General features: G+C 41.9%; 1 protein-coding gene across 1 annotated transcript; it reads right to left on the bottom strand.

Annotated features, from left to right (window-relative positions):
* Window positions 1-14,744: 14,744 nt before the first annotated feature.
* Window positions 14,745-25,016, bottom strand: grpr (gastrin-releasing peptide receptor). Its single transcript, XM_048234987.1, has 3 exons — window positions 24,346-25,016; window positions 22,467-22,812; window positions 14,745-16,948 (listed from the first exon to the last, which is right to left on the bottom strand). Exons 1-3 carry the CDS (start codon window positions 24,756-24,758, stop codon window positions 16,538-16,540), a joined length of 1,170 nt encoding a protein of 389 aa, XP_048090944.1. The 5' UTR covers window positions 24,759-25,016; the 3' UTR covers window positions 14,745-16,537.
* Window positions 25,017-26,093: the final 1,077 nt, after the last annotated feature.

Here is a 26,093-nt window from a genome sequence, read left to right as displayed (position 1 = left end):
TGGTATACCCAAGCAAAACATCAAAGGTTTCAGGGATTAATCTTTAAAATAGCACGCCTGTTTTAACAGTGGCCCCACTGGCCCATAGTTCTCATTTTTACTCTTTTCTTTCTGAAGAATTGATAACAAATGCAAATATTATTGTCCATGTGCCCTTAATCATTTCTGTATATGATCAACCAAAATAAAGATACTGGGTAACACTCCATAATAAGGTGCCATAATAAATAGCAAACTAGTAATTACCTAACCCTTTGTTAATATTTGTTAATTGTTACTAAAATATCTATTTGGCACAATCATTAATTAAATATTATTTATATTATATATTTATCTAGCTTTATATTTATTTTATTTATTTATCTAGCTTTTCTGATTAGCTTTGTGGATAATTTATGGAATTTATTGTCATGGTTCAGACAGACGACCAGAGGACCACAATTGCGTCACACCAGAAAGTTTATTAAACTTAAGGGAAAAGTGAAGTAGGGAGTGAGTGAAGGCTCCAGGGGTTACCAGGAATAACAGGGATTACAGGGGTTTCGTCCAATGTGCTGTGTCTGGGGAACACAGACACAACAGGGCAGATGAAACGAGGCAGAAGTACCGTTTAAGGGAAATCCAAATTCGTAGTAGCAAGGCAGAAGGCTGGTCAGAGTTACCGGGAACGAAGAGTAGTCAGGGGTCGTTACGGCAGAAAGCAGGTCTGGTTTTCTGGGGCAGAAGAGTAGCCAAGATTCAGGCAGGTCCGGGGTTACAAAACACGAGTCAGCCAAAAGCGCGAGCAAACAGGTTCCGGGTGTGAGCTTTGCAGACGATCTGACAAAGGAGAGCTGAAAGACAAGGGCTTTAAATACTGAGAGAGGTTAGTGGGTAATGCAGCGCAGCTGGCAGAGTAATTAGAGCAGAGCAGAGCTGGGACAGGTGGAGCTAGTTAGGCTGAGTAGAGAGAGTGGTGAGCAGAGTGAAAGATAATGGAAACCAATTAAGGTGGTAACCCGGTGGAGTGAGAGGGCTCATGACATTTATGGTTTATGGCTTTATGGTCTTGTGGGGTGTATAAGGCACCCTATACCTATAAGATTTGGGTGCAATTCTAGCAACTTAGAGAACGTTTATTAATGTTTTCATTATGACCACGAGTTCATACACACCGAGTCTAACGTGACTAGCTGTAAACTCCGCTAGCAACTTTCCATGCATTCAGTGTAGTTTAGCTTAGAGTGCATGGAAAGTGCAATTCAGTTTACCAGGAAGCACAGTTTAATAACAATTAGATAAATAACTAGATGTACCGCATAGCGGTACAAAATATGACCGCCGCTCAGTCCTGTACATCCGTTCCGCGAAAATAAATCACACTTCAATTTGTCTCCATATTTTACTCCATCCCCCACTCTTGAAACTTTTGTGTATGCTTGTTTGGCATGCCTGAGTGTGTGTGTGCGGCTGCACAGAAAGTACCCTACTGGTGCTGAAAAGGTGAATAGATTGTAGAATAGCCAAAGAAGATGTAGAATTGTTATAAAACCTTTAAAATCTCTAAACAATCACAAGTAGGGCAGTTCATCACAGTTCATCCATTGCAACTGGATTGATGAAAGGTCACTTACACCTGTAGGCTACATTGTATTTGGGAAAAGCAAAAGGTATCAGCATAATGTTATTTATTTATTTATTTTTATGTATTTATAAACAAAAACATCTCTGTCAGTTCCATGCCGTTTTCAACAGCTATCAAAACAAAGGTCATTTTTGGATGGATGGATTTTTTTGTGAATGTTTCTTCTTCTACATAAGATTTTAGTCATCTTTAATTCATGTAATACTTTATTGTCAATGCACAAATTAAGTAACAGTAGTCTGAAACGTTATTGTTAATGCACAAATTAAGTAACAGTAGCCTAGTCTGAAACGAAATGCTGTTTTACATCTAACCAGTGGTGCAAATAACTGACATGTCCAAATGGGCCTTGATGAAATGCGCCGCTAGACTGTTCATACACATTTTAACGGGCCAAAGTTGAAGAGCTTTTGTCCGTTATTGTTAGTGCAAATATAGGCTGATTCATGTTCCCTTGCATTGTTTAACTGAGGTCCATGGCTAGTCTGGCTTTCATCAGACCAAGCTCAATCTTTTAAGAAATCAAAAATAAATAGCGGGCAGATCAGGCTGGGTTCACCCAGCCTAGTCCATAGGCACCCGATATTGTTTAATTTTCCCGATTGAGATATACACGCTCTGGCTATTCTAAATGCAAAAATGCATCAGGGAGTTATGACAAAACGGTAACTAACAAACTAGATCCTAATAGAAAGTTGTTAGCTTCCCTAAGCTACAGGTAGGATTATAAGGTAGGCCTATTGACAACATAAATTGTCAATAGGCTATGCTGGCGACACAAATAAAATCTCCTTTGAAACCAATGGCTTACGCCTTACAGTATCAAGCGGACTTAAACTGTCATATCGCGGCGAAAAGTTGTAATAACATTCACGCAGCTCCATGAGTCAAGGAAAGCGAATGAAGTAGCCACTTCTAAATGGGACCCACTACACAGTAGCTTAAGGTGTTTTGCTAAAGCAGCCATAATGAAATGAAGGTGTCATTGTTTGGATACTTCACACACACGTGCTTTTTAATTTCACAGACTACAACTACCAAGCTGTAATCAAAGCACATCGATTCCCCTCTCACACCCTGCACGCACTTAAAACAAAATAAACAGGCGTCTCAGTCTCACGCATGTATAGGCAAAACTGTATCAGACCGGTTGTAACGTTGGTAAATCTTCCATTGCACAGAATGATTTTGTAGCACGCGTGCAATAAATGACAGTCGAAAGATACAAACAGTGCTGCTATACATTTGCTTGGTATAACCGCATTTATAGTTTTCTACAAATGCAATAAATCAAATGCCTCCATCACTCAACCAACGCTTAACGGTAACATTACCTAGGTCCTTATTGATATTACAAGATTAACGTACCTGCAGTAAAAAAACAAGCATGTCCGATAAACATCCTCAGATTTATTTCGCTTCAAGAAGAAATGGGAATTACACTTCATGTGAACATCGTCCTATCCTTATTAGATGTTCGCTCGCGGTAAATTACAGTCGTATGAAGCCCATTGTTTTTCCAACCCACTTTTAACTTCCAACAAAATTACGTCTCACTGCAACGATCGCCATCTAGTGGACAAACGACTACTTCGCCAATACTGAAAATGCAGCCATGATGATGATGATGAATATTTATTTTGGCTTTCTTTTAATCCTACTGATTTTCATTTTTACGGGGGCAAATCACAAATGAGTGATTATGAGCCAGGTTGATGTGGGCCCTTGAGACCAACATACCATAAAAGATTCACAGAGAACTGTGTCTGCCCTCCCCTCCTTTTGGGGTCCAGTCCAGCGGGGGCTGCAGATGAAAACGAAAAATGACGGTTCCATGCTATCCATGTGGGGGTACATGCTCACCAAGTTTTGTGTACCCGGTCTTTCAGTGTCCCGAATCCTTGTTGGTGTATGCGCCACTAAATGTACACATAAATTATTTTATTGGAAGGCCCCCATGAACTAAAAAGTACACAAAACTTGGCATGCATTCAGAGGGTGTCATAATGATCCTACACTTTTAATTTCGTGCAGTTTTGACCTTGTCAGCCAGAGATATTGAGATGAAAACACCTAATTTTTTGCTTTTTAATTTTTTTAACTAGGTGGCTATATACATGAAATAAGTGGTAATGGGATGGGTTGACATGCCCCTTAAAACCAACATACAAAAAAAGGTGGACCTCCTAGGCCCTACGGTTCTCGAGATGTTCACAGAAAACTGTCTCCGGCCACCTACAGGCCAGTTGGTGTATAGTAACATAAATTAATTTATTGTGTGGCCCCCATGAACGGAATTCCACAAAACTTGGCGTGCATACAGAGGGTGTCATAATGATCCTACACTTCCAATTTCGTGCAGTTTTGACTATGTTAGGTCACAGATACCTTCAATTACACCACCTCATTTTTACTTTTTGTGTTTAACTAGGTGGCTATACATGAAATGAGTGGTTACGGAATGGGTTGACATGGCCCCTTGAGATCAACATACAAAAAAAAAAGGTCCTCCTAAACCCTACGGTTTTCGAGATATTCACAGAAAACTGTGTCTGCCCTACCCTCCTTTCGGGGGTCCAATTCAGCGGGGGCTACAGATCAAAACGAAAAACGATGGTTCCATGCTATCCATGTGGGGTTACATGTCCACCAAGTTTAAATGTACCCCGGTCTTTCAGTGTCCCGGGAATCATTGACGGAAATTTGGGCATCGAAAAAAAAAAAAAAAAAAAAATCCGACTAAACCTATATGACCGCCGCTTCGCTGCGCGGCGGTCATAATAATATGTCATTAACTTTTATATTAGCATATAGTTTGCAAATAAACATTTAACATTTAAATGATGCAAGAAATAACTGTTTATTAGTGCCAAAAAGACATTTAGTGAACTATTAACACATATTAATACAATATTAGTTAATAGATTTGCTAAAACATTAACATACAGATTTTATGCAAACAACTAATATTTAATTAATGATTAAAAAATATTAACTTGTGCCAAATAGATATGTTAGTAACAATTAACAAATATTAACAAAGGGTTAGGTAATTACTAGTTTGCTATTTATTATGGCACCTTATTATGGAGTGTTACCAGATACTGTTATATAAATATTATGTATGGTCCTGTTTGACACAGTGAGAAACCTATGCAGGGTGAATTCCGAGAATGGACTACTTTTGAAGTGTTTACAGAGAACATGCCTTTGCCGATAAAGCTGAAACAAGGCCCTATTTTTATCCTCAAAAATAATTACTCTATGACGTTAAGAGAGAGAACAAGATAGGGATCACCATGGAATAACTACTTTGTGCATTAGTTGAAACTAACATGAGCCTATTCCTGCAGGGTGAAAAGCTGAAGAGAGGGCAAGAGATGTTACAGAGAGTGCCACCATCTACACAATATGGTTTTAACCAGACACATGTCATAGGAGACATACAGTATGTTAAATATAGTGGCACACCATAATGACAGCAAAAATGTTTCCTAGGCGTTTCCTTGTATAAGTATAGCTTAAATAAGCTAACATAGATGACTATGATGGGGTTTCTATGTCTCATATTCCTTTATGTCTGCCAGGTTAATACAGAGGGGGTCCTGACTCCTGAACTCACTGCATTGGTCTGCATGCCTCTGGTCAGACATGGAGCTGGAAGCGACAATAAAGGATGGATCTGGGAGGTTGGGAATTTATTTGTTTGCGTATAAGGAACTTCAGATCCAGCCAAATCCCCTCTGCCCAGACCCAACAGCTGGGCACCAGTACAAGCGGTTTGTTTTGATGAGCTGGACCGTCGGCAAACAGTGTTCTGGTGCTCCGATGCCAGGGCAGGTTGGCACTGACGCTCTGAGAAGTCGTTTGAAGACTATACAAGCAAAAATGAGTTCAGTCTGCCTGAAATAATCAAACGACTAGAAATCTTCAAAGATGTTGACTTTTTTTTATTGTACTTTAAAAAATCATGTATTTTACCTATACTGTGCACTTTGAACTAAATTAATTGTAAAACAGATTGATCATGATACAAACTGCATCAGTCTCCAAAGTCCTTTGACTCCTTTAGATGAGGAGGTTGTTCTTTAGTAGCATTCACAGGCATTCACAATTTAAAGGACCTATGCCATACACAAATTATTTTAGAATATTCCCTGAGATGCTTTTTTAAACTCTTGAAGGTTTTTTTTTTAAATTATTATTGAAGTGTCTTTTCGATTTTCAGACATCTCAACCAGCCAAAAGCCATTCATAGATAGATAGATAGATAGATAGATAGATAGATACTTTATTGATCCTCAAGGGGAAATTCAAGGGTCTCAGTAGCATACAGACATCACACACAACATGCACTTACAGCAGAAATGGTAAACATAAATATAAGTATAAACATAACTGAACTAAACTCCACTGTACAATAAAGACAGTAGAAGATAAGAAAGATAGGAAACCTAACAAAACTAAATACTAAATACACTATATAAATTAAATTAAGAAAGTCCAATGTGCTTGAGGGTGATCACGATAAGACGCTTGTAGTGACAGGGCCGGACTGGTGAGGTGCTAAAGGGAGGAGTGTCATGGTGAAGGTGCAAACAGTAGTCCAACCATAGTCCTTAGTTATGTGTGCCTGGCAAGGTGCTCAAGAGAGTGAGTGTCATGGTGAAGGTGCAAAAAGTAGTCCAACATTAGTCCAACAGTGCAACAGTGCAAGAGTAAGGTCTAGAGACCAGCATAAATGATATGGACAAATAGGAGAGTAAAGTATAATGTAGACAAGGTAAAATAAAAAAAACTATTTCAGTGCAAGAACAGGTTGAGGTAATAGGGTTATAGCCATTCAGTATTGTAGCAGAAGCCTGACCGCAGCCATTGATCATGTGTGCTAATATAGCATGAAGAACAGTGTAGCAGTAAAACAGTAGTGAAAACATTAGGCTGTGTACATTAGTAAAACAGTAGTAAGCAGTAGTGGGCAGTCAGTACTCAAAACATGGACATGGAGAGGGTGTAGAGGCAGACAGACTAAGCAGAGAAGTCTATCTCTCCTCTTCCCTTTAGTGAGGCATTGGACAGTTTAATGGCCCTAGGAACAAATTACTTCCTCAGCCTTTCAGTTGTGCATGGCAGTGAGTGAAGTCTCCAGCTGATCAAGCTCTTTTGGTTTTTGATAGTGCTGTAGAGCGGATGACATTCATTGTCCAAGATGTTGATAAGTTTGTTTAGGGTCCTTTTGTCAGATATTGAAGTGATGCACTCCAGTTCAGCTTCCACTACAGAGCCAGCCTTCCTTACCAGCCTGTCAAGTCGCCCAGCATCCTTCTTCTTTGTGCTTCCTCCCCAGCATACCACTGCATAGAAGAGGGCGCTGGCCACAACAGACTGATAGAACATCCTGAGGAGCTTGCTGCACACATTGAAGGACCGCAGCCTCCTCAGGAAGTACAGCCTGCTCTGTCCTTTCTTGTAGAGTGCATCAGTGTTGGCTGACCAGTCCAGTTTATTGTCCAGGTGGAGATCCAGATACTTGTAGGTGCTTACCACCTCCACATTGACCCCATCAATGGAGACTGGTAGCAGAGCGGGCTTAGACCTGTGGAAATCCACCACCATCTCCTTGGTCTTTGAAGTGTTGAGTTGAAGGTGATTGAGTTTGCACCAATGCACAAAGTCCTCAACCAGGCTCCTGTACTCCTCCTCTTGCTCGTCCCTGATACACCCCACAATTGTACATCAGAAAACTTCTGCATGTGGCATGACTCGGTGTTGTAGCAGAAGTCGGATGTGTACAGGGTGAACAGGACTGGAGAGAGCACAGTTCCCTGTGGCACTCCGGTGCTGCTGATCACAGTGTCAGAGGCAGTTCTTCAGTCTGACGAACTGTGGTCGCTCGGTCAGGTAATCTGTAATCCAGGTTACCAGGTGAGCGTCCACACCTATCTGCAAAAGCTTGTCTCCCAGTTTGAGGGGTTGGATGGTGTTAAAAGCACTTGAGAAATCAAAGAACATGATTCTCACAGCACTTTTCCCCTTGTCTAGGTGAGAATGTGTCCTGTGTAAAAGATAAGTGATGGCATTGTCCACGCCCACTTTCTCCTGGTATGCAAACTGTAACGGGTCTAGTGCATGGCGTACCTGGGGTACCTGAGCATACCTAAGACCAGTCGCTCCATTGTTTTCATCACATGTGATGTTAGAGCGACAGGCCTGAAGTCATTAAGCTCGCTGGGGTGTGGTTTCTTGGGGACGGGGGTGAGACATAATGTCTTCCACAGTGTTGGAACTTGTCCGAGACGTAGACTCCAGTTGAAGATGTGCTTCAGTGGCTCCCGCAGTTCAGCAGCACAGGCCTTGAGCAGCCTTGGACACAGTCTGTCCGGCTGCCTTACGAGGATGGAGTTTTTTTAAAAGATAACTTACTTGATCCGCTGTAATGATGGGGGGGGATGAGGGGAGTGGAGGGTGAGGAGGAGGAGGGGTGCTTCTGTGAGGGTTGTCGTGTGGCTAGAGACTGATGGCTGAAGGCTGAAGGCCATTGTTGCCGCACTACTCGTGGTCACCATGTGGGGGAGAGGTGCGATAGCCTGATCAGCAGTGATGATGGAGGAGGGCAGCATCTGGGGTCTGTGTGTCTGATGGCTGTTGACTGAGGTCGTTGTCACCTCGTTGTTCGTGGTCGCCATGTGGGGTGCAATATCCAGTGATGGTGGGGGTGAGTGTTGCACTGGTAATGAGGTGGGGTGGGGGCTGGGGGATGGGCAATCGAACCTGTTGTAAAAGTGGTTCAGCTGGTTCGCCCTGTCCAGGTCTCCCTCCACAGAGCTGCTGTTGTTATCTTGCAGCTTCTGTTCCATCTTCCTTCTGTAGTCCTCCTTAGCCTCTTTCAGCTTATTCTTGAGTTCCCCCTGTACTCGCCTCAACTCTGCCATGCCCCCCTCCTTAAACGCCATCTTTTTCCTATTGAGAAGGGTCTTGACATTACTGGTTATCCAAGGCTTGTTATTTGGATAGCAGCGTACAGTCTTTGTGGGAACAACAATGTCCATACAGAAGTTCAGATAGTCAGTAGTGCAATGTGTGACCTCCTCTAAGACCTCTCCATTCAGTAGCACACTCCAGTCAGTCGACTCAAAGCAGTCTCTCAAAGCCTCATCCGCTTCCGGTGTCCACTTCCTGAAGGTGCGCGTGGCAACTGGTAGCCTCTGAACTTTTGGCTTGTACATTGGCTGAAGATGACTGAGGTTATGGTCCGACTTCCCCAGTGGGGGAAGGGGGGTGGCACTGTAAGCATCCCTCACGTTTGCATACATGAGATCTATTGTCCTGTTTTTCCTAGTTGGGCAGTCAACAAACTGGTAAAAGTTTGTGAGGGTGGAATCCAGTGTAATGTGGTTGAAGTCACCAGAGATCGCAAAGAAGGCATCACTGTGCTGAGTTTGGAGCCTAGCGACTGTAGAGTGAATGACGTCACACGCTGTGTCCGTGAGGGCTTGAGGCGGCACGTAGACACAAACAACAATGGCGTGCGAGAACTCACTCAGCATGTAGTATGGACGTAGAGTCGCTAGTAACTCCACATCCTTACAGCATACAGTCTCCTTCACTGTAACATGTCCGGGATTGCACCATCTATTGTTTATGTATAGCACCAGTCCGCCTCCCTTCTTTTTGCCAGAAAGTTTATTGCCTCTGTCCAAACGAGCTACACTGAAGCCGGGCAGCTCAACGTTAGCTGGGGGGATATGGCTTGTTAGCCACATCTCCGTAAAGCATAGCAAACTACAATCCCTGTACAGCTTCTGATTTCTTACCAGGGAAGCCAGTTCGTCATCCCCTAATCACGCTGCCATATCTTATTTCAAAGCCCCTTTTACACTTCAACACTCCCATATAGAAATCTATTTATTTCTGTGTTTGGTTTCTTTTTCAGGACATAGAGCTGCACAGTCCCGCCCACAGCCAAAATGCGGTTAGGTGCCGGATGCCAGATTCCCATTCATTTGTCCCATTGACGTTTGGAAAAATCCGTATCTAAAGAGTTTTACAGCATGTCTTAGGCTATCCAGCTACGGCATAACTCATATAACCTGACTCTCGCCAGATGAATTTCATTCCGCCTAGCTCCACTCATCCATCTGGGACCAATCCATTGGACTGTTGCTTCAGAAGGCTGGGCCTAATCAAAAAATGCTTGCATATGATTGAATAAGCCACTTGTCCGTCATCTATTGACGTGCTACTTCTACCACTCACATCGAAGCCAACCCGTGACGCTGATAACAGTCTCACAGTCGCTTCTACGCTATGTCATATCTATAAAACTCGGGCCCTGCATCCTGATTGGCTGTACCATAAAATCGGTTGCAGAAATCACTCTCAATAGAGCTGCACAGTCCCGCCCACAGCCAAAATGCGGTTAGGTGCCGGATGTAAGATTCCTATTCATTTGTCCCATTGACGTTTGGAAAAATCCATATCTAAAGAGTTTTACAGCATGTCTTAGGCTAACCAGCTACGGCATAACTCATAAGCATACAACATATCATTTCGAGTGAAAAAACGAAGAGAAAATCCATAAAAGGTCAAAGGTACAAGACTGTGTACATAGTTTCATTTCCAAGCGAAGGAACTACTCATCCCATAAACCACCGCGCCTCACTGAATAATATAGGCAAAATCGGCGCAATTTATTTTGCCATTTCCAACCGGCGACAGCACGCGAACCCTTTCCTCCAAACAGTGATTTTTATATAGTGAATGTGCAGTTAATAGCAGTTATTTCAGGAGTAACCGTGTAAATAATAGTGTTTTGATATTGAATTTTATATTTATCATCGTGTATTTTATATTTATCATCGTGTGTGTGTGAAAGCGGTTAACGTTAACGGCAGTGCTTCGTAATGTTACCTGATGTTATGCTGTCATCACTGCTCAGTCGGGCTGATGCATGGACTGGTGCATGGTCTGCTCTTGGACCACCATATTCAGTTTATTAATTTGCCGTGAATTATTACACAAAATGTTCATTAAATGCACAAAGTATTCCTAGGTTAATGATTGATATGAATCATACAGTATGAAGGCTACAGTAGCCTAGCTAATGTTAACTAGCACTGCTAGCAGCATTAACGTTACCAACCTCCCTGCTTAACTCACCACAACTTTGTAGGTCTTGTCCCTCATGCTGGCCCTTACAAAACCCACAAACTGACTCTCGGACACACAACAGTCAATAATGTGACCCGATTTAAAGTGGCTTTTACCCCTTTGGACACTCACTAAAACATAATATATTTCATACTGTGTTGCAGCATGTAGGCTAATGTTAGCTGCATTATGTAATGACATACAATGTCGGAAATGCTAAAGGTTAGCCTGTCGGCTACCTGAAAAGTTTGAGTGTTTAAACTAACATTTACAGTGGTCTATTTGATAGTGTATTGGCCCTGACTAAGTTCGTGTGATGTATAAATCCCAATCCTTGTTGATACAAGTACCAATATTCGTCAAGAAAGTTTTTAATCACATTAAGATTTTCACCATAGGCAGTAAAAGACTCCGCCATCTTTGTCAATATTTTTCGCTGAGAAAGTTTCAAACTATGACCATAACGGCCTTTCCACCAATCAGAGGCATCACTGTGGGATTGTGGGATTATTCAGGATTGTGGGTAATGAAGTACTTATCCAAGAGATCGCGAATAAAATGCATTTATCTCAAAACAAGGTTAGTGCCCCATGAACTCTTGGTGTCTATAGGAGCATATACAATTGCTTAGTACAGCCGTAGCTGGTTTTAAGTCTACCACGTGCAGTTAAGTTTTTATGGCTTATACCGCAATTGTCAATGGATTTTTACTTCCAAGCCTCTTCAAATACACGCCTCATGATAAAAATCAAAACAAAGAGGCTGATTGGCTGGTGTAGGATGACAGTTTAATTGGTCTCTTCTTTAACTCCTTTGACTGTGCTCCTTCAAGTCTCCGTCAGTGGCACAACTCTTTGAGATTCCTTAGGCAGGATCATGTAATGTTTTTCAAATTATTTATACTAAAATCTTTCATAATTCCATCATTCATTGCTGAATCAAAGTAGATTAACTGAGCACTTTTACAGCAATGCCCTCACATTCTTGCAAAAGGGGTCATGGGTTTTAGCTATGAACATCATCAAGGTCAGACCATTCTGGCATGTTCTTGATGTCAGTAAAAGTTAACCATTTTGAAGATGGGAACCTACTGGGAATCTAATACCTAATGGGAAACACTCACCATGTCTACAAGATACTGTACATGAATGGTTTATTATATGTATCTATGGAGTATGAATGTTGCGTAAAAATAGCATGGAGTCTGTTTTTAACATCTAGAATTCCTTCTGAGGTTGAATCCCACTGGGAACACTGACAGGCTGGTCGGTATCACCTTGCTGGCAAGAAGAACTGCCCAGTCCAGTGGCTTCTTTCTCTCCATCCGCCCTCGAAATAAACATTTCATGAGCAAGGAAGAGCAGCAAGTACATGTCCGAGAAGATTTTTCTCAGGCAAAGGGAAGAACTTGTCAGGTATTCTCAGAAGGAAGAATACCATGCCAAGACTGCTCTGTGTCAGGCTCTATAGGGAGACGCTGTCATGTGAAGGAAGCTAGTAAAACAGCCCAAGTCAAATCTGGCCATTTCACACCTCTACTGGAACAGCCTGAAAAGAAAAAGCATGTGTGCAGTTTCATCTTGTGTGATTTGCTTGACCTACACGCTGTGTTGTTGTGTTTAGCTGTGCAAACATGCATCTGGACGGAGATTGTATTAGACTTAATCAACGCTATTCTGTTTAATTTTTAAAATGCATTCACTGCAGGCAGGCTTGTAAAAATAGCCTAAAAACTGCAATGGCATAGGGGATACCGGATCTAAAATTCCTCAAATAAAAATGTAACACATCATATGTCAGTGAAGCCCAAGGATCAATCAGTTCTGTCATCACAAAGGCGGCTCCATGTTGGTGCAGCTGGAGAGCGACAGCACGAGCTGACTTGATTTGATTGCACCTTGCTCCCGCGAGGTCAAAGGTCATGTGATATGGTGTCATCCTGGCAACCTCCTGCTGCACCTAACCAGCATGCACAGTGTTAGGTCCAGCAGGCATCACGTTCAGCCTCTTCAAATGCACAAAGCCAGAGTTTTGGGGCCGACAGCATTTTCAAAGCACTTCATTTGAGTAGCATGAGTAGTGTATAGATGAGAAGCACAAACTAAACAAACGTTTTTTCGGAATGAAACAGATCTAGAATACTGTCGACACAGCATTTTCAAATTGAATTGAATGGTAGGCCAGAATGGCCTTAGTTTTTTAAAACAGCGTTTTAAAAATAATGGAATCGTGTGGACATAGCATTAATTTCAGGTGTGAGAGGTGTGAAATAACCAATATCAGCCCCTGAATGGGGAAGTAGTCAATTTGTTGTCTTCTTCTGTGTAGTTCAAGACATGGGGGGAGAAGCGGCGCTTTCATTTGAGGGACCCAGCTGCTGGTAATGAACTGTTTACAGGAAAGGCACGGCCCATTGCAGAGTGACAGAACACAGAAGAGATGCCACATTACCCATAATGCATACCAAAAACACAGCCTCTGCCCCGAGACCTCTGTCTCTCTCCGTTCTGGTGTGTGTAAAGGACTGTGGCAATTATTCACGTCAAACTTATGAAAGACGGATTTGCATTGATGTTTCTATGTGTCCCAATCTGGCATAGTAGCCTATTGTGAAGAAGTCATATTATGGCCCTGTTCTTCTAACATTATAAAAGATGTCAGTAGGCAACCATAGCTTCAAGGAAAGGAGAAGACATATTTGTTGAAATCGGCTACAGTGCACAGTAATCAAAACATCTCCTGGTACATCAATAATAAGACAAAGCAAATGACAGCAAGTTCACGTGGTCACTGAATACAATAAATTGTATTTGGTCCTGCCCAGTGCATCTAAGCTGTTTATCCATTGAGAGTGCGGTCATCATACTGGATCAATAAGTCTTTGAGTGACTGATGACAATTCAACTCATTTGGCTCAGAGAGCGGTTTCACACGTGTGCGATGCACAGGCACAGTGTGTGTTTACTGTGCTATTATGGCAGCTCAAACGGTATTGATAGATAAATGGTGACAAGCTAAACTGGCCCAGAATTGCAAACAGGGACAACACACTGGAAACATTCACGCCACATCAGGACATATTCCTTTGGAGTCATGGTACAACATTAAATAAACCTCACTCTGTCACCATAAAGCTAAACTTCTATAAATGCAGTGCTATAAATATGCTTCTTACGAATTATATTACAGTAAGTACGTCAAACCTGGAGGAAAGACGTTGCCAAATTTGGACACCAGCTTGTTGGCTGTGGGAGAGTCCTGATTGGCACAGCAAGTCAGCACTATCCAATCAGGTAAAGGAGGAAAAGCATCTCCGCTCACTATAAACATGGAAGACAGTTTATACTTAGACTGACAAATATAAACTCCTTACTGCGGCTTATGTGAAAAACTTATTTGAGTTCAGTGCCAACACAAAACAACCTCTTCTGCTGATAGCCAAGTTACTGCATAAATCATGTCTTGAGTTTGCCTGTTGAGATATCTCTCTACTCTTGGCCATGAATTTTAAAATAAACATACACTAATGGAAAAAATCTCTTGACTTTACCAGGAGAAAAAAATAGTTAAAAGAAAGTGAAGGAGAAAGAAAGAAGGAAAGAGGTAGAGCAGGAGAAATCATGAAGAAAAATGGAGGACTGACCTTCCTGAAGTTCCTTGTAATGGCTGTGTTGTTCGTGTGTTTCCGGCCTTCGCAATCTTACAGCTGACATATGTAAAGAGAGTCATACAAGTGGAGTGTTGCATTTGTGTGTAGGTTTGGGTTAAGTGCAGGGATGGTTCAAATGTTGCCAACCCTGTGAGTGGTCAGAGAATATGGCAAAACGAAACAAATCACTAAATAATCTCATCATTACAAATTACCTGGTACCACATTGATTGCTCTGTGTTATTCACAATAACTTTATTAGAGGGTTACTGATGATGATAATACACTTGTAGGTTATATGTATGAATAAAGGATGATTACAAAGCTTTTTCACAAATACACACATTTTATTCACATTGTCAACGCAGGAAATAGGTCATCTAAGAAACAAATAAAACAATTTCACCCCACCCCACCGCCTAACCCCAAAAGAGTCACGTTTAGAAGAATGCAGAGGGAGTGTTCTCTTTTTCATTACTGCGACATCAAAAGAGGAAATGGGGTACAGTGTTTATTTTGGCTGTGGGTGCCTGCCTGAATGGGCCGATGCCAAATCCTCCACTGGCAAACTACAAACAGTTGCAAATTATATTCAGAATTTCCACTTGAGTTTATTTAGACGTGTAGAAAGAGCACAGAATTATGATACTGTTCAGGTACATGTTGATCATATCCACACATTAATTACAAATAAACAAATGACAAAGATAGAATATTCAAGATGTGATTTGATTACTTTTAAATATTAAATGAATTCCACATCATAATTGGGAAGTGAAGTGACAGTGTTGTTGATCATCACGAAATAAACTGATTTACACGGTGGTGTGCTGGAGCAACGGTGGCGTGCTGGAGCAACGGTTAACGTCACTGGCAGATAATCGGGAGCCTGATGCCCGTGTGTGTCTGTGTTTGTGTTTGTGTTTGGATAAAAGTGTCTGCTCTATACCAGTCAACTTTAATTTTAATAGCACCATGCTTCATATTTCAATTAAGGACATCTCTTTCTCTCTCTCTTTCTCTTGCCTATATTGTATGTTCAAATGATAGCATTACTTAATAATTCAATTTTTAATTAAATTAAAGACCAATCAAATAAAACACTCAAATACAACATAAACAATAATCAATATGTATTTTCAAGTGACAACAACTTCATAGGATTTAATCTCAGAGTTAGTGTTTCTATTTTAAAATGGCTATGATATTTTAGTGATAAGTCACAACTCAGTAAGCACAAAAGCCGTTTTTGATGGTTCACAAGCACATTGTTCATCACAAATTTTCAGTGGATGCATCAAAGTAGCACTCTTGTGTCATAAGCTTCACTGGCATCACAAATGACAAAATACAGTAGAAAGGTACGGTCACAAGTATTCATACACAGTTCTTAATCATTTGACTCTTACATATGATCAACATTAAAAGATAGAGATCTAGACATAAAAGCACAAACACAGACTATTTCAACACTATATATGATGCACTGGCCTTGGATTTCATTGTGAATCATGAGAGTGAAAAGGTCATTGTTGGACCACTTACATGTAAATGCACAAAACACTTTCTTTTCTCACCTGTCTGTGTTTGTCAATATGAGTGTGTATGAGCCTCACAGCTCCTAGTCTTAGACGTACTACAGTGGTAGCTGTTTTCCCATTTTGCTAAAGCTGAAAAGCGAACGTTGTATAAACACACACTTGGTCATGATTTACATTGTTGTTCTTAATTTAGAAATATATCTGACTCAAAAGCACTCTATATTGGGAATAAATCTTTCAAACACAACAAATTGACAATCTCAAGGTCCATTTGAAATACTCCCATATTGGTTAGCGGTGCTTTTGTCTTTTAGTTTGCTAAGGATCCGATGGAGTGATGCCAATCTTTAACCCTGCTCACTAAATCTAGGAGGAAGAGAAACAATGCATTCGTTATCTTTGTACAACTCAGTCTCTTTACTTAGACCTCTCTTAATTTGTATCAAACACGTAAAACGTACTGTTTGGCAAACGTGTTTGTTCCTTTAACAGAATTCAGTTAAATTCTTTTTCTCACTTCCGCTCTCTCTTTTCTCGTTACGGTTTACGACACCGAGGTCCAACGACTGGGCCTCAAGGGCCGACCTCGCGAGAGCTGTGGTTGCCATTGACAATGCTGAAGCTGGCCAGGGAGTGGTTGGTGCTCTTGAGCGAGGTCATGCGCGTGTTGTTGTTGCGGCCCGCGCTCTGTGACCGTGGGGGCAGCAGCCGCCGTCGCGTCGGGCAGCAGCAGCAACACAGCTGCTTGTTGAACTGCTTCTGGAAGCTCTTGCTGAGCAGGTAGAGGGCGAAGGGGTTGACGCACGAGTTGGTGAAGGCCATGATGCGGGCACACACAATGGCCACGTAGTGACCCATGGAGGTGTCGGCCTGCGAGTAGTGGTAGCAACGGTACAGGTAGATGACGTGGCTGGGGAGCCAGCAGATGGCAAACAGGCCAACGAACACCAGCACTGTCTTGGCAAGCCTCTTCCGGGATTCAATCTGTGAGGTGAGGAGACAGGATGTTGGAAGTAACCTCAGGGTTAAGGGTTGGCAAAGTTAACAGGGTGAAAACTGGAACCTCGGGGTTAAGGGTTAGGGTTGGCAAAGTTAACAGGGTGAAAACTGGAAGCTCGGGGTTAAGGGTTAGAGTTTGTTTGGGTTAGGGGGTTGGTGAAGTTACCAGGGTGACTCAAAGGACAGTGCGGTTTGCAACAAACACACTCTTCTTCAACTAGCTTGCCTATATATAGTGCATATATTTCTGTTGTTTTTGAAAAGCACTCAACCACATCTGAAATTGCTGTTAGTCTGAAAAACGATTTGTTTTCTTAATGCATCCATCATGAAAACCTCTCAGACCTACAATACAATGTGTTCACAAACAATCAGACAGCCCTTTTGTCATCTCCAAATGGATCCACACATGTTATGATTTGTCAGGAATGTGTAGAGGTAAAGGTAATGGCAGATAATGACCAGGAACCACTGTTTTGTTTATTATTTTAGCTTTGGCTACGGTGCAACAACACTTAGTGCTAGTTGTGTGTCCCTCAAATGTGTCTGTGTGTGTAATATGCAACCAATTACGTCAACCAACTGGCCACCTGTGTTCTAGAAAATACAATAGAAGTTCAAGGCCCTATATACCTCTGAGAGATCAGCTCCTTCATGCCTTCTCACTTATCCTCAACAGAAGGTCTACTTTCTAATCTATACCAAAACACAACCTCAGAGCTAAGGATGCCAAAGCCTTTTCCCACACACCACCAAGGCTGGATCTCACTGCCTCTTTTAACTCTATCACTGTACACCACCACTAAGGCTGGATCTCCCTGTCTCTCCTAACTCCATCACTGTAAACCACCACCATGAATGTACCAAGGCTGCTCTCTACATTTGTTTCTTTAGACTGACATACTTCATGTGATTTCTTACTTTATGGATGATTGTCACATTATGATATTATGATTTGATTTCATTTGTGATCAATTTGAAGAACCTTTGACCATCCCCCACAGCCACCCATGCAAACACACTCACAATCTACTGTAAATATTCACACTGTTGTTCAGCATAATTAATTGCATGACAGATACACTTGATTAGTTGGTAGGATTGCTGTGTGAGGCTTTTGCTGCCACAACATGGTAAAGGTCCACTAACATAGTGAGTCCACCTGCTGTCACAGACGTGTCTAAAAGCTTCAAGCGCTGTGGACACCAGCACCGACATGTGTTCGGCTCACTCCGCTTTCGACATTCGGTTATTTAGACAACTTTATTCTCAACACAACCCCGCACACCAGCATTGAACTCTGCCACCACGTCTGCTGGTGTTGAGAATCATGTTGTCTGAGTAATCGAATTTCGAGAGCAGAGTTCAACGCTGGTGTGCAGGGTTCTGTTGAGAATCATGTTGTCTGAGTAATCGAATATCGAGAGCGGAGTTCAACGCTGGTGTGCAGGGTTCTGTTGAGAATCATGTTGTCTGAGTAATCGAATGTCGAGAGCAGAGTTCAACGCTGGTGTGCAGGGTTCTGTTGAGAATCATGTTGTCTGAGTAATCGAATGTCGAGAGCAGAGTTCAACGCTGGTGTGCAGGGTTCTGTTGAGAATCATGTTGTCTGAGTAATCGAATGTCGAGAGCGGAGTGCGGCACATTCATGTTGGCGCTTCACACTGATATTTGCTGATAACAGGGCTGTAACCAAATGGACACACAGCTCTCTTCCCAAACTTGGGCCAGGGAAAATGTCAGTGGCAGCGGGACACACAAGTAGCCACAGGAAAGGTCAGTAGCGTTCAGTGGAATTGGGCCTTAAACACAGGGGCACTGCTAGATAATTTGGGCCCTAATAATGGGGGCTCTCGGGGGCAACTTGTCAGTGCTCTTAGAATCGTCCTAACCCCCACCCCCCAGCGGCGCACCTTTCTTAAACAATTGGCAGGAGAAAGGCTGGACTAATCAAACACTAATCAAATGAATGTCAACAATGCTTTTAAATATGACCTCTGATCTGCAATTTCAGTTTGGAGCCAATGAGCCTTTCCTATTTGGGGTAATCATTTTTCAGAGTGAGAAACTGAACAACAAATGTTCCCCAGAATGCCCTTGGATGAGAAAGCTGAGACCGACTACACGTAAGACTGTAGAGCAGTGGTCGCCAACCTGTCGATCGCGATCGACCTGTAGATCTTTAGGACTTGCCCGGTAGATCCCGAGAATAACAGGAAAAATGCAGTCACCAAATTCCTGCATGGTCGCCAACGTTTACAGGGCCTAAAAATCAGCGCGGGATTGCGGGTATAGCGCATGATTTATTCAAAACCCGCAACTCCAGTCATCATAATGCGAGAAATTCCTGCACATATTTTACAGCGCTGTCTGATAACGTTAATCTAATAATGGAGAAATTCCTGCACATATTTTACAGCGCTGTCTGATAACGTTAATCTAATAATGGAGCGGCGTTAATGCGGGACCGGAAGGACCAACGTCTGACTTGAACTGAACATGCAGACACACACGTGCACACACACACACACACACACACACACACACACACACACACACGTGCACAGCAACACTTTGCAGTTTAGCCTATGCCTAGTCATAGCCTACTTTCGTTCACACGATGACTGACATATTGTCACATTCTAAACATCTCTCACTCCAAATAGGCTTAAAGGAGAATTCCGGTGTGATATTGACCTAAAGTGTATTGAAACATGATACCAAGTGTGAACGTATGTCTCATAGCCCATCTCGGCTTGTCCCCTGCACTCCAAAATCTGGAAATCTTGGAAATCAGATTCCAAAAATAATTCAGTGGAAATGCATGGATTCCAGTTTCTTCCAGTAGCAGCAACTGGAATCCATGCATTTCCACTGAATTATTTTTGGAATCTGATCCCTTTATCATACCTGTTCATTCTTACTTGTCGCTCGACTTATCGTGACTAAATTCAAGATGGCTGCAAACGCTAAACTTCGTGAAGATACTGTCTGTATAAATCGTCTTGTAAGTAAACTACCAGTGCTTTTTCAAAGTTCTCAATGTCTCGTTTTAAATGTCAGGGCCCTCGGAAGTCTACCAATGAAGTGTGGAGATACATTGACGTAAATGGGTGTAAAACAGTGATTTATTTGCATGGCTAGCCCGATGCCGAAGCACCACTATTGAAAAAGCTGTTGGTAGCATCGGCTAACTAGCGCCAGATTTTGGAGTGCAGGGGACAAGCCGAGATGGGCTATGAGACATACGTTCACACTCGGTATCATGTTTCAATACACTTTGGGTCAATATCACACCGGAATTCTCCTTTAATCATTTTATTAGCCCTAAACAAATTAAAGTGTATTGCATAGCCTATTGTTATAGGTCACTTTTAAAATCATGTCATATTATATAATTATATCCTGGCCATGGATGCATTAATCATTGCATCTGTATTAAAAAATGTCAGGTAAAAAGCAATTAAGCATCCTCTCATTCACCCTGAGAGGAAAGTCCCCTAAAAGGTCCAGGTTAGTGGATGCTCAGAGGTGGTGAAAACACCCATTATTGAATTGTCAGTGCCATGTGTCAAATCTTTTCTTTTGCAAATCTGAGCAATTATAAATTATACTTTTGCCCCATTTTGACTTAGGAGGGCATTGCTCCTACATACTGTAGCCAATAATCAAATGCCTGCTCTCTTTTGGAAAGCTGAGACACTGTTGGAAAACAATTAGAATAACTGTGTGATGTAGCCTACTGACACAACGTTACAAAGGCTAGATATTTATAGGCTATTATTTTCTTTTTCTACTGGATAACAAGCATCTTTGAACTGACCACATTTCAGCCCTCTAGGTCTTGACTTGATATGAATTGAGTCCTAGCATTAGGTCTTGTCATGCTGTGTGCAAAAAGAGATCAATATAGAATGACAACATGAGTACTTTAGACCATTATTTGCCAAGATATGCTCATGCATTTTGTAAAATGGCCAATGAAAACTCACCATAGGACTTTGGGTTATCCAAAATGCATACTGGCAATCAAATGCTTACTGCATATGAACCCCTTATAAGCATAATCTTGGCCTCAAATGAAAGGTAATACTCTGAAGTTTCATGCTTGCATTTGGATTGTAGGCTACTTCAGGTTCTGATATAACTACACTAAATATGGAACATTTACAAAAAATACAAATCTTTACAATTTCTATTTCAATTCAATTGACGTGTGTATAAGATGGGCTATATTTCTGCACAACTAATATTGGATCAACTGTTAACCGACCTGGGGCTGGTGTATGCTAGCTGGTGATGCTAGTTGTGTGTGTAAATCCTCACACCCCTAACCTTAAGAACGGCTCTAACCACTGAGTTGGAAGCTTGGGCTTTTAGCTCAGTGGTTAGAGCGCTCGACTCCCATGCTGGTGTGTGTTGAGGTGGCGGGTTCGAGGGCCGTGAGCGGCGGACGAAACAACCTCTGTTACACTGGAACATCTGAAGGCATATTAATAACAGCAACAAAAAGTTGTAGTATTATTAATGAAACACCCCCATTCTCGCAACCCAGCGTGGGGTGATTGTCGACAGGGAATGTCACTCTTGCCTGTCCTCAAAACCTGAGCCCTGTAGTTACTATGTTATGTGTTGTTATCTCATTGATGCCTGTAGCCTATAAGGGGTGGAGGATGTATGGCATTGATAGGCTATTTTTGACCTGATACACTTGCCTAAATAAAAGACCTTAAATTGGAAGTATTTTAGCTTTGATTCTCTTTTGACGCTTCATGGTAGATCTTGACTTTGTTCAGGGCGAGTTCAGGGATCTTGGGCTCAAAAAGGTTGGTGACCACTGCTGTAGAGTAAATGTATTATCGATAAATGTATTATCATGACCTGAGCACCATAAGATAGTCCTAGACTACACGTAAGACTAGAGTAAATCTATCATCATAACCTGAGCTCTATAACATAGTCCTAGACTACACGTAAGACTTTAGAGAAATGGTCCCCAAACTACAGCCCGCAGGCCATGTTATTTTGGGAGGTCCCCCCAAAACATGTCTGCATCCAGCCCGCATGGGAGTCGAACACCATCAAGCTATAGCAATGGCAAATGTATTATCAATGACATGAGCTCCCAGGATCGGAGCCCATGACCACCTGGTGCAGCCATCATTCTTACGACAAAGCTCCTTATGTTAAGTCCATCTCACCTGTCTCCTCACATGAACGTTATCCTCCATCTCACCTGTCTCCTCACATGAACGTTATCCTCCATCTCACATGAACGTTATCCTCCATCTCACCTGTCTCCTCACATGAACGTTATCCTCCATCTCACATGAACGTTATCCTCCATCTCACCTGTCTCCTCACATGAACGTTATCCTCCATCTCACATGAACGTTATCCTCCATCTCACCTGTCTCCTCACATGAACGTTATCCTCCATCTCACATGAACGTTATCCTCCATCTCACCTGTCTCCTCACATGAACGTTATCCTCCATCTCACCTGTCTCCTCACATGAACGTTTCCCTCCACCGGCATTTCCGACGTGCTCCTTATCAGGCTGCGGGCGATGAAGAAGTAGTAGACAGAGATGATGAAGAGTGGTATGACATAGAAGATGAGGAAAGAGGCCATGGAGTGGATCTTGGGGTGCAGGTCCCCAGCCTGTGGATAGGGGGCGCACGTGACGAGGGTGTCATTGGTCCTGGCGATGGGGAAGGACTGCAGGTCAGAGAAGATGGCCTCTGGGATGGCAAGGGTCATGGACAATAGCCAGATCATGGCAGCGCGAAGGCAGATCTTGGCATGAGACGTCTGAACATCCATTGGTCTGACGATAGCCTTGTATCTGACAAAACATTGAATGATTTCTCAGTGTTTTTTTTTTTTTTTACTGAAGACAATAAACATGCAGTCATGTCCTGTACATATTACGGAAAACATGTCTGTCTGAGATGTCCTTTTACACTCACCTTCTTTATCTCCTTTGATCTCTAGAACAAAATGATTGTGGCAATGGATGAATTACTTGACAATGACTGTCTGCAGTCACGGTGCCAATGACCGCAGACAAGCAGCAATCATGCTTGAGACCTTTTCCTTACTTCAGTATCAGTATTCTCACTTTCAAAATGTTGCAGTAAGGGATAGCTTGATAATGTTGACGTAGAAAGTAAAATGGAATTCTTTATCAGAGCTTGGGTCATTGCAGCAGTTTGGAATAAGAATAAGGGTAAAACATAATTTATTCTCAGAGGATCATTTGGGGGAAGATTAGCCTGCCACTGCCATGATGTCTAATGGTGAGGGGTTTTGATGCGGAGTGACTGACTCACTGGCACTTCAAACGTAGTGCAAAAGAAACCACATCCATCCATCCATCCATCTATCCATCTGTCCATCCATCCATCCATCCATTCATTCATCCATTCAGTCATTCATTCATAGCACACAGCTGAAGACTGTCAAAGGGCCACTGAATTTAAATGTTTCTAATTTCCTGAACATAAATAATAAATTAACAGGTTTTACTTATTTGAAAACGAATGGCTAGAGTGTAAGAAAGCATGTTTAATAAGACTAGAATTATTACTGTATGTAAGAAAAAAGTATGCATTTTTCCAGCTTTGTTTGAAAATAGAAAGAAAGTTACAAAACCCTTTAAGGGACCCTGAATGTATTGGTAATATCAGATGTTAGATTAAAGGCTGTTGCTTAGCACGTAATCAGTGTTGGTAGCCTAATATCAGATTTTAAATCATATGAATAGGCTGCTACTTAACATGTTATCAGTGTTGGTCAATGGTCATGGTCACTGTGAATATCCCACTGTCTGTGGAGTCCTGCTGCACTGTGCAGTTCAAATGATGACAGCACAGCTGAGCACTGTCACGATGGGCTTCATTTAAGGACTACCTTAATTAACACTATGCCAGACTGTGTCTGGTTAAGGGTCCTTTTCATTAAAAACCAATTTGGCCCATTTTACATAACTAAGCTAGCTCACATCTGAGCGCCGCAGGCGATATATTCCAAGTAAAGCAGAATAGTAGGCTAGTTATTTGCATGAATATATCCATGGCAATTTTTCGCGTCTCAGCTTTAATCATGATGTACATGAAAATGTCCATGATACTCAACTATCTACTAAACTAATTGTAGGCTATGCAAACATTTTGACATTTTATAAAGTGTGTTGACGAATAGACTAAATTTAACTTTTAACATTTAAAAAAAAAAAAAAAAAAAAAATTTAGCTCAATATTGTTCACAAGCTTGAAGATTCAGTTTAATTATGAGACCACTGCAAACAATAAATACTTCCCCGTCTTTCCGCGCCGCAATTAACACCCCCAGCGCTTTCCATCCATGTTTCTCTTACCTGTCAGCGGACAGCGCTGTGAGAGTGAAGACCGACACCCCCACCGAAGTGAGCTGTATGAACGGAATAAGCTTACAGCCGACTCTGCCAAAAAGCCACTCATCAGCCAAGAACCTAGTAGCATCCACCGGAGCACATGTCACGAGTAGAATCAAGTCCCCCAACGCAAGACTTGACATGAGAAGATTCGGTATGTTTCTCATGGATTTCACCGTGCAGAACGTCCGGATGAGAGTGACATTTCCAGTCAAGCCAATGACAATAATAAGAGCGTAAACTGTGGCAACTACAATCCCAGTGTTGTGGTGCCACGCGGTGTAATCAGGAACGTTGATGAGATTTCCATCTGCGGAAGATGCATTAGCAGACATGTTAAGAACCTCTTCTAAACTTACTGGATGTTCTTCAGACATTGTCCTGGTATCTATTCACATCTGGATTAGAAGGTCCGTCCTTTTTTCTGTGAACTGAAAGTCGTGTAAGACCAAATGCTTTGATGCCGACGAACAACTGGATTGGTCTAACAAACCTTAACGCAAACAACACATACAACTGCAATCTTTATAAAAGTTAATTTCGCTTCTGCTCTTTGCCTCTACAGCCTGCGTTACCACTGCGCATCCTCGTGGTATGGTATGGAGAAGAGCAAAGGCGCGTTCTCGGCACGTGTATCATGGGGTTGGTGTGAGGTATGACAACCTCTCCTCTCTCAGTCGCAACAGACTAAAGGTAGGAATCATTTCATCCTAATTCCAAACAGGAGGTTCTTCTCCACTTACCCATAATGATGAATCACTGCTAGCACAGAATTTCAGAACATGTTCCATAGTATTCTGGCAGCATGTATTTGTAATAAATTGCAATCTGTGTGTTGATTATTTAATATGAGCTGTGGGCACATATGATATATCTGTATCAACCATCTATTTCACTAACTACTAATATGCATGTTCTGCTATTTGACATATATTATATATATGTGTGTGTGTGTGTGTGTGTGTGTGTGTGTGTGTGTGTGTGTGTGTGTGTGTGTGTGAAATAAACAGCCATGGTAAACTGGATCTGGATGTGCATAGAAGCACATTATCTCTGTGTATAAAAACATACACATTTAAGCTCCTCTAGTTAAAGTCAAATGATGCATTTTTAACGTGATTGCTAGTAATTGACACACACCAAAGGCATTTCAAATATTATGTTCAGACAGGCCAAGCATACCTAATTAAATTTGTTGAATAAAACATGAAGGGCATTAAATATTTCAATAGATCTCAATGATCAAGGATTTCAATAGATAGCAAAAATATTTATTGGTAACACAAAAACAGATGAAGGCTTTAAGATTTTATATCACAGAGTGACATGGCCAAATGACTAAGTCAGACACAGCAGGAAAGAAACACGGCATGCACAGACATACAAGTAATCACTAATATACTGTGTTGGTAACATCCTTCCTGTTGTGAAGCTTTCCACTCTCACAAGAGCTGAGGTAGGATGCCAACTCACAATGAAACTGCCTGTTATTCATGGACCTCATGGTGCCTTACGAAGCAAGGAGAGAACAACTCGATGAATAGGAGGATGAAATGGAAAGAAAGGGGTTTAAGTGCAGAAGCCCAGAGGAGTCTGAAGAGACTGTCTGAAGTGGATCCAGTCGGTACATTTCGGTCTCCTCTGCCTACTGTGCTCCTGAATGCAGACCGATGTTTTCAGATGCTTTCTAAAATACAGCTACTTGTTTGGAA

This window comes from Alosa alosa, chromosome 23, assembly GCF_017589495.1.
Source record: "Alosa alosa isolate M-15738 ecotype Scorff River chromosome 23, AALO_Geno_1.1, whole genome shotgun sequence".
Lineage (NCBI taxonomy): Eukaryota > Metazoa > Chordata > Actinopteri > Clupeiformes > Clupeidae > Alosa > Alosa alosa.
Note: the sequence above shows the minus strand (reverse complement) of the source record. Positions and strands in the feature narration are given on the sequence as shown.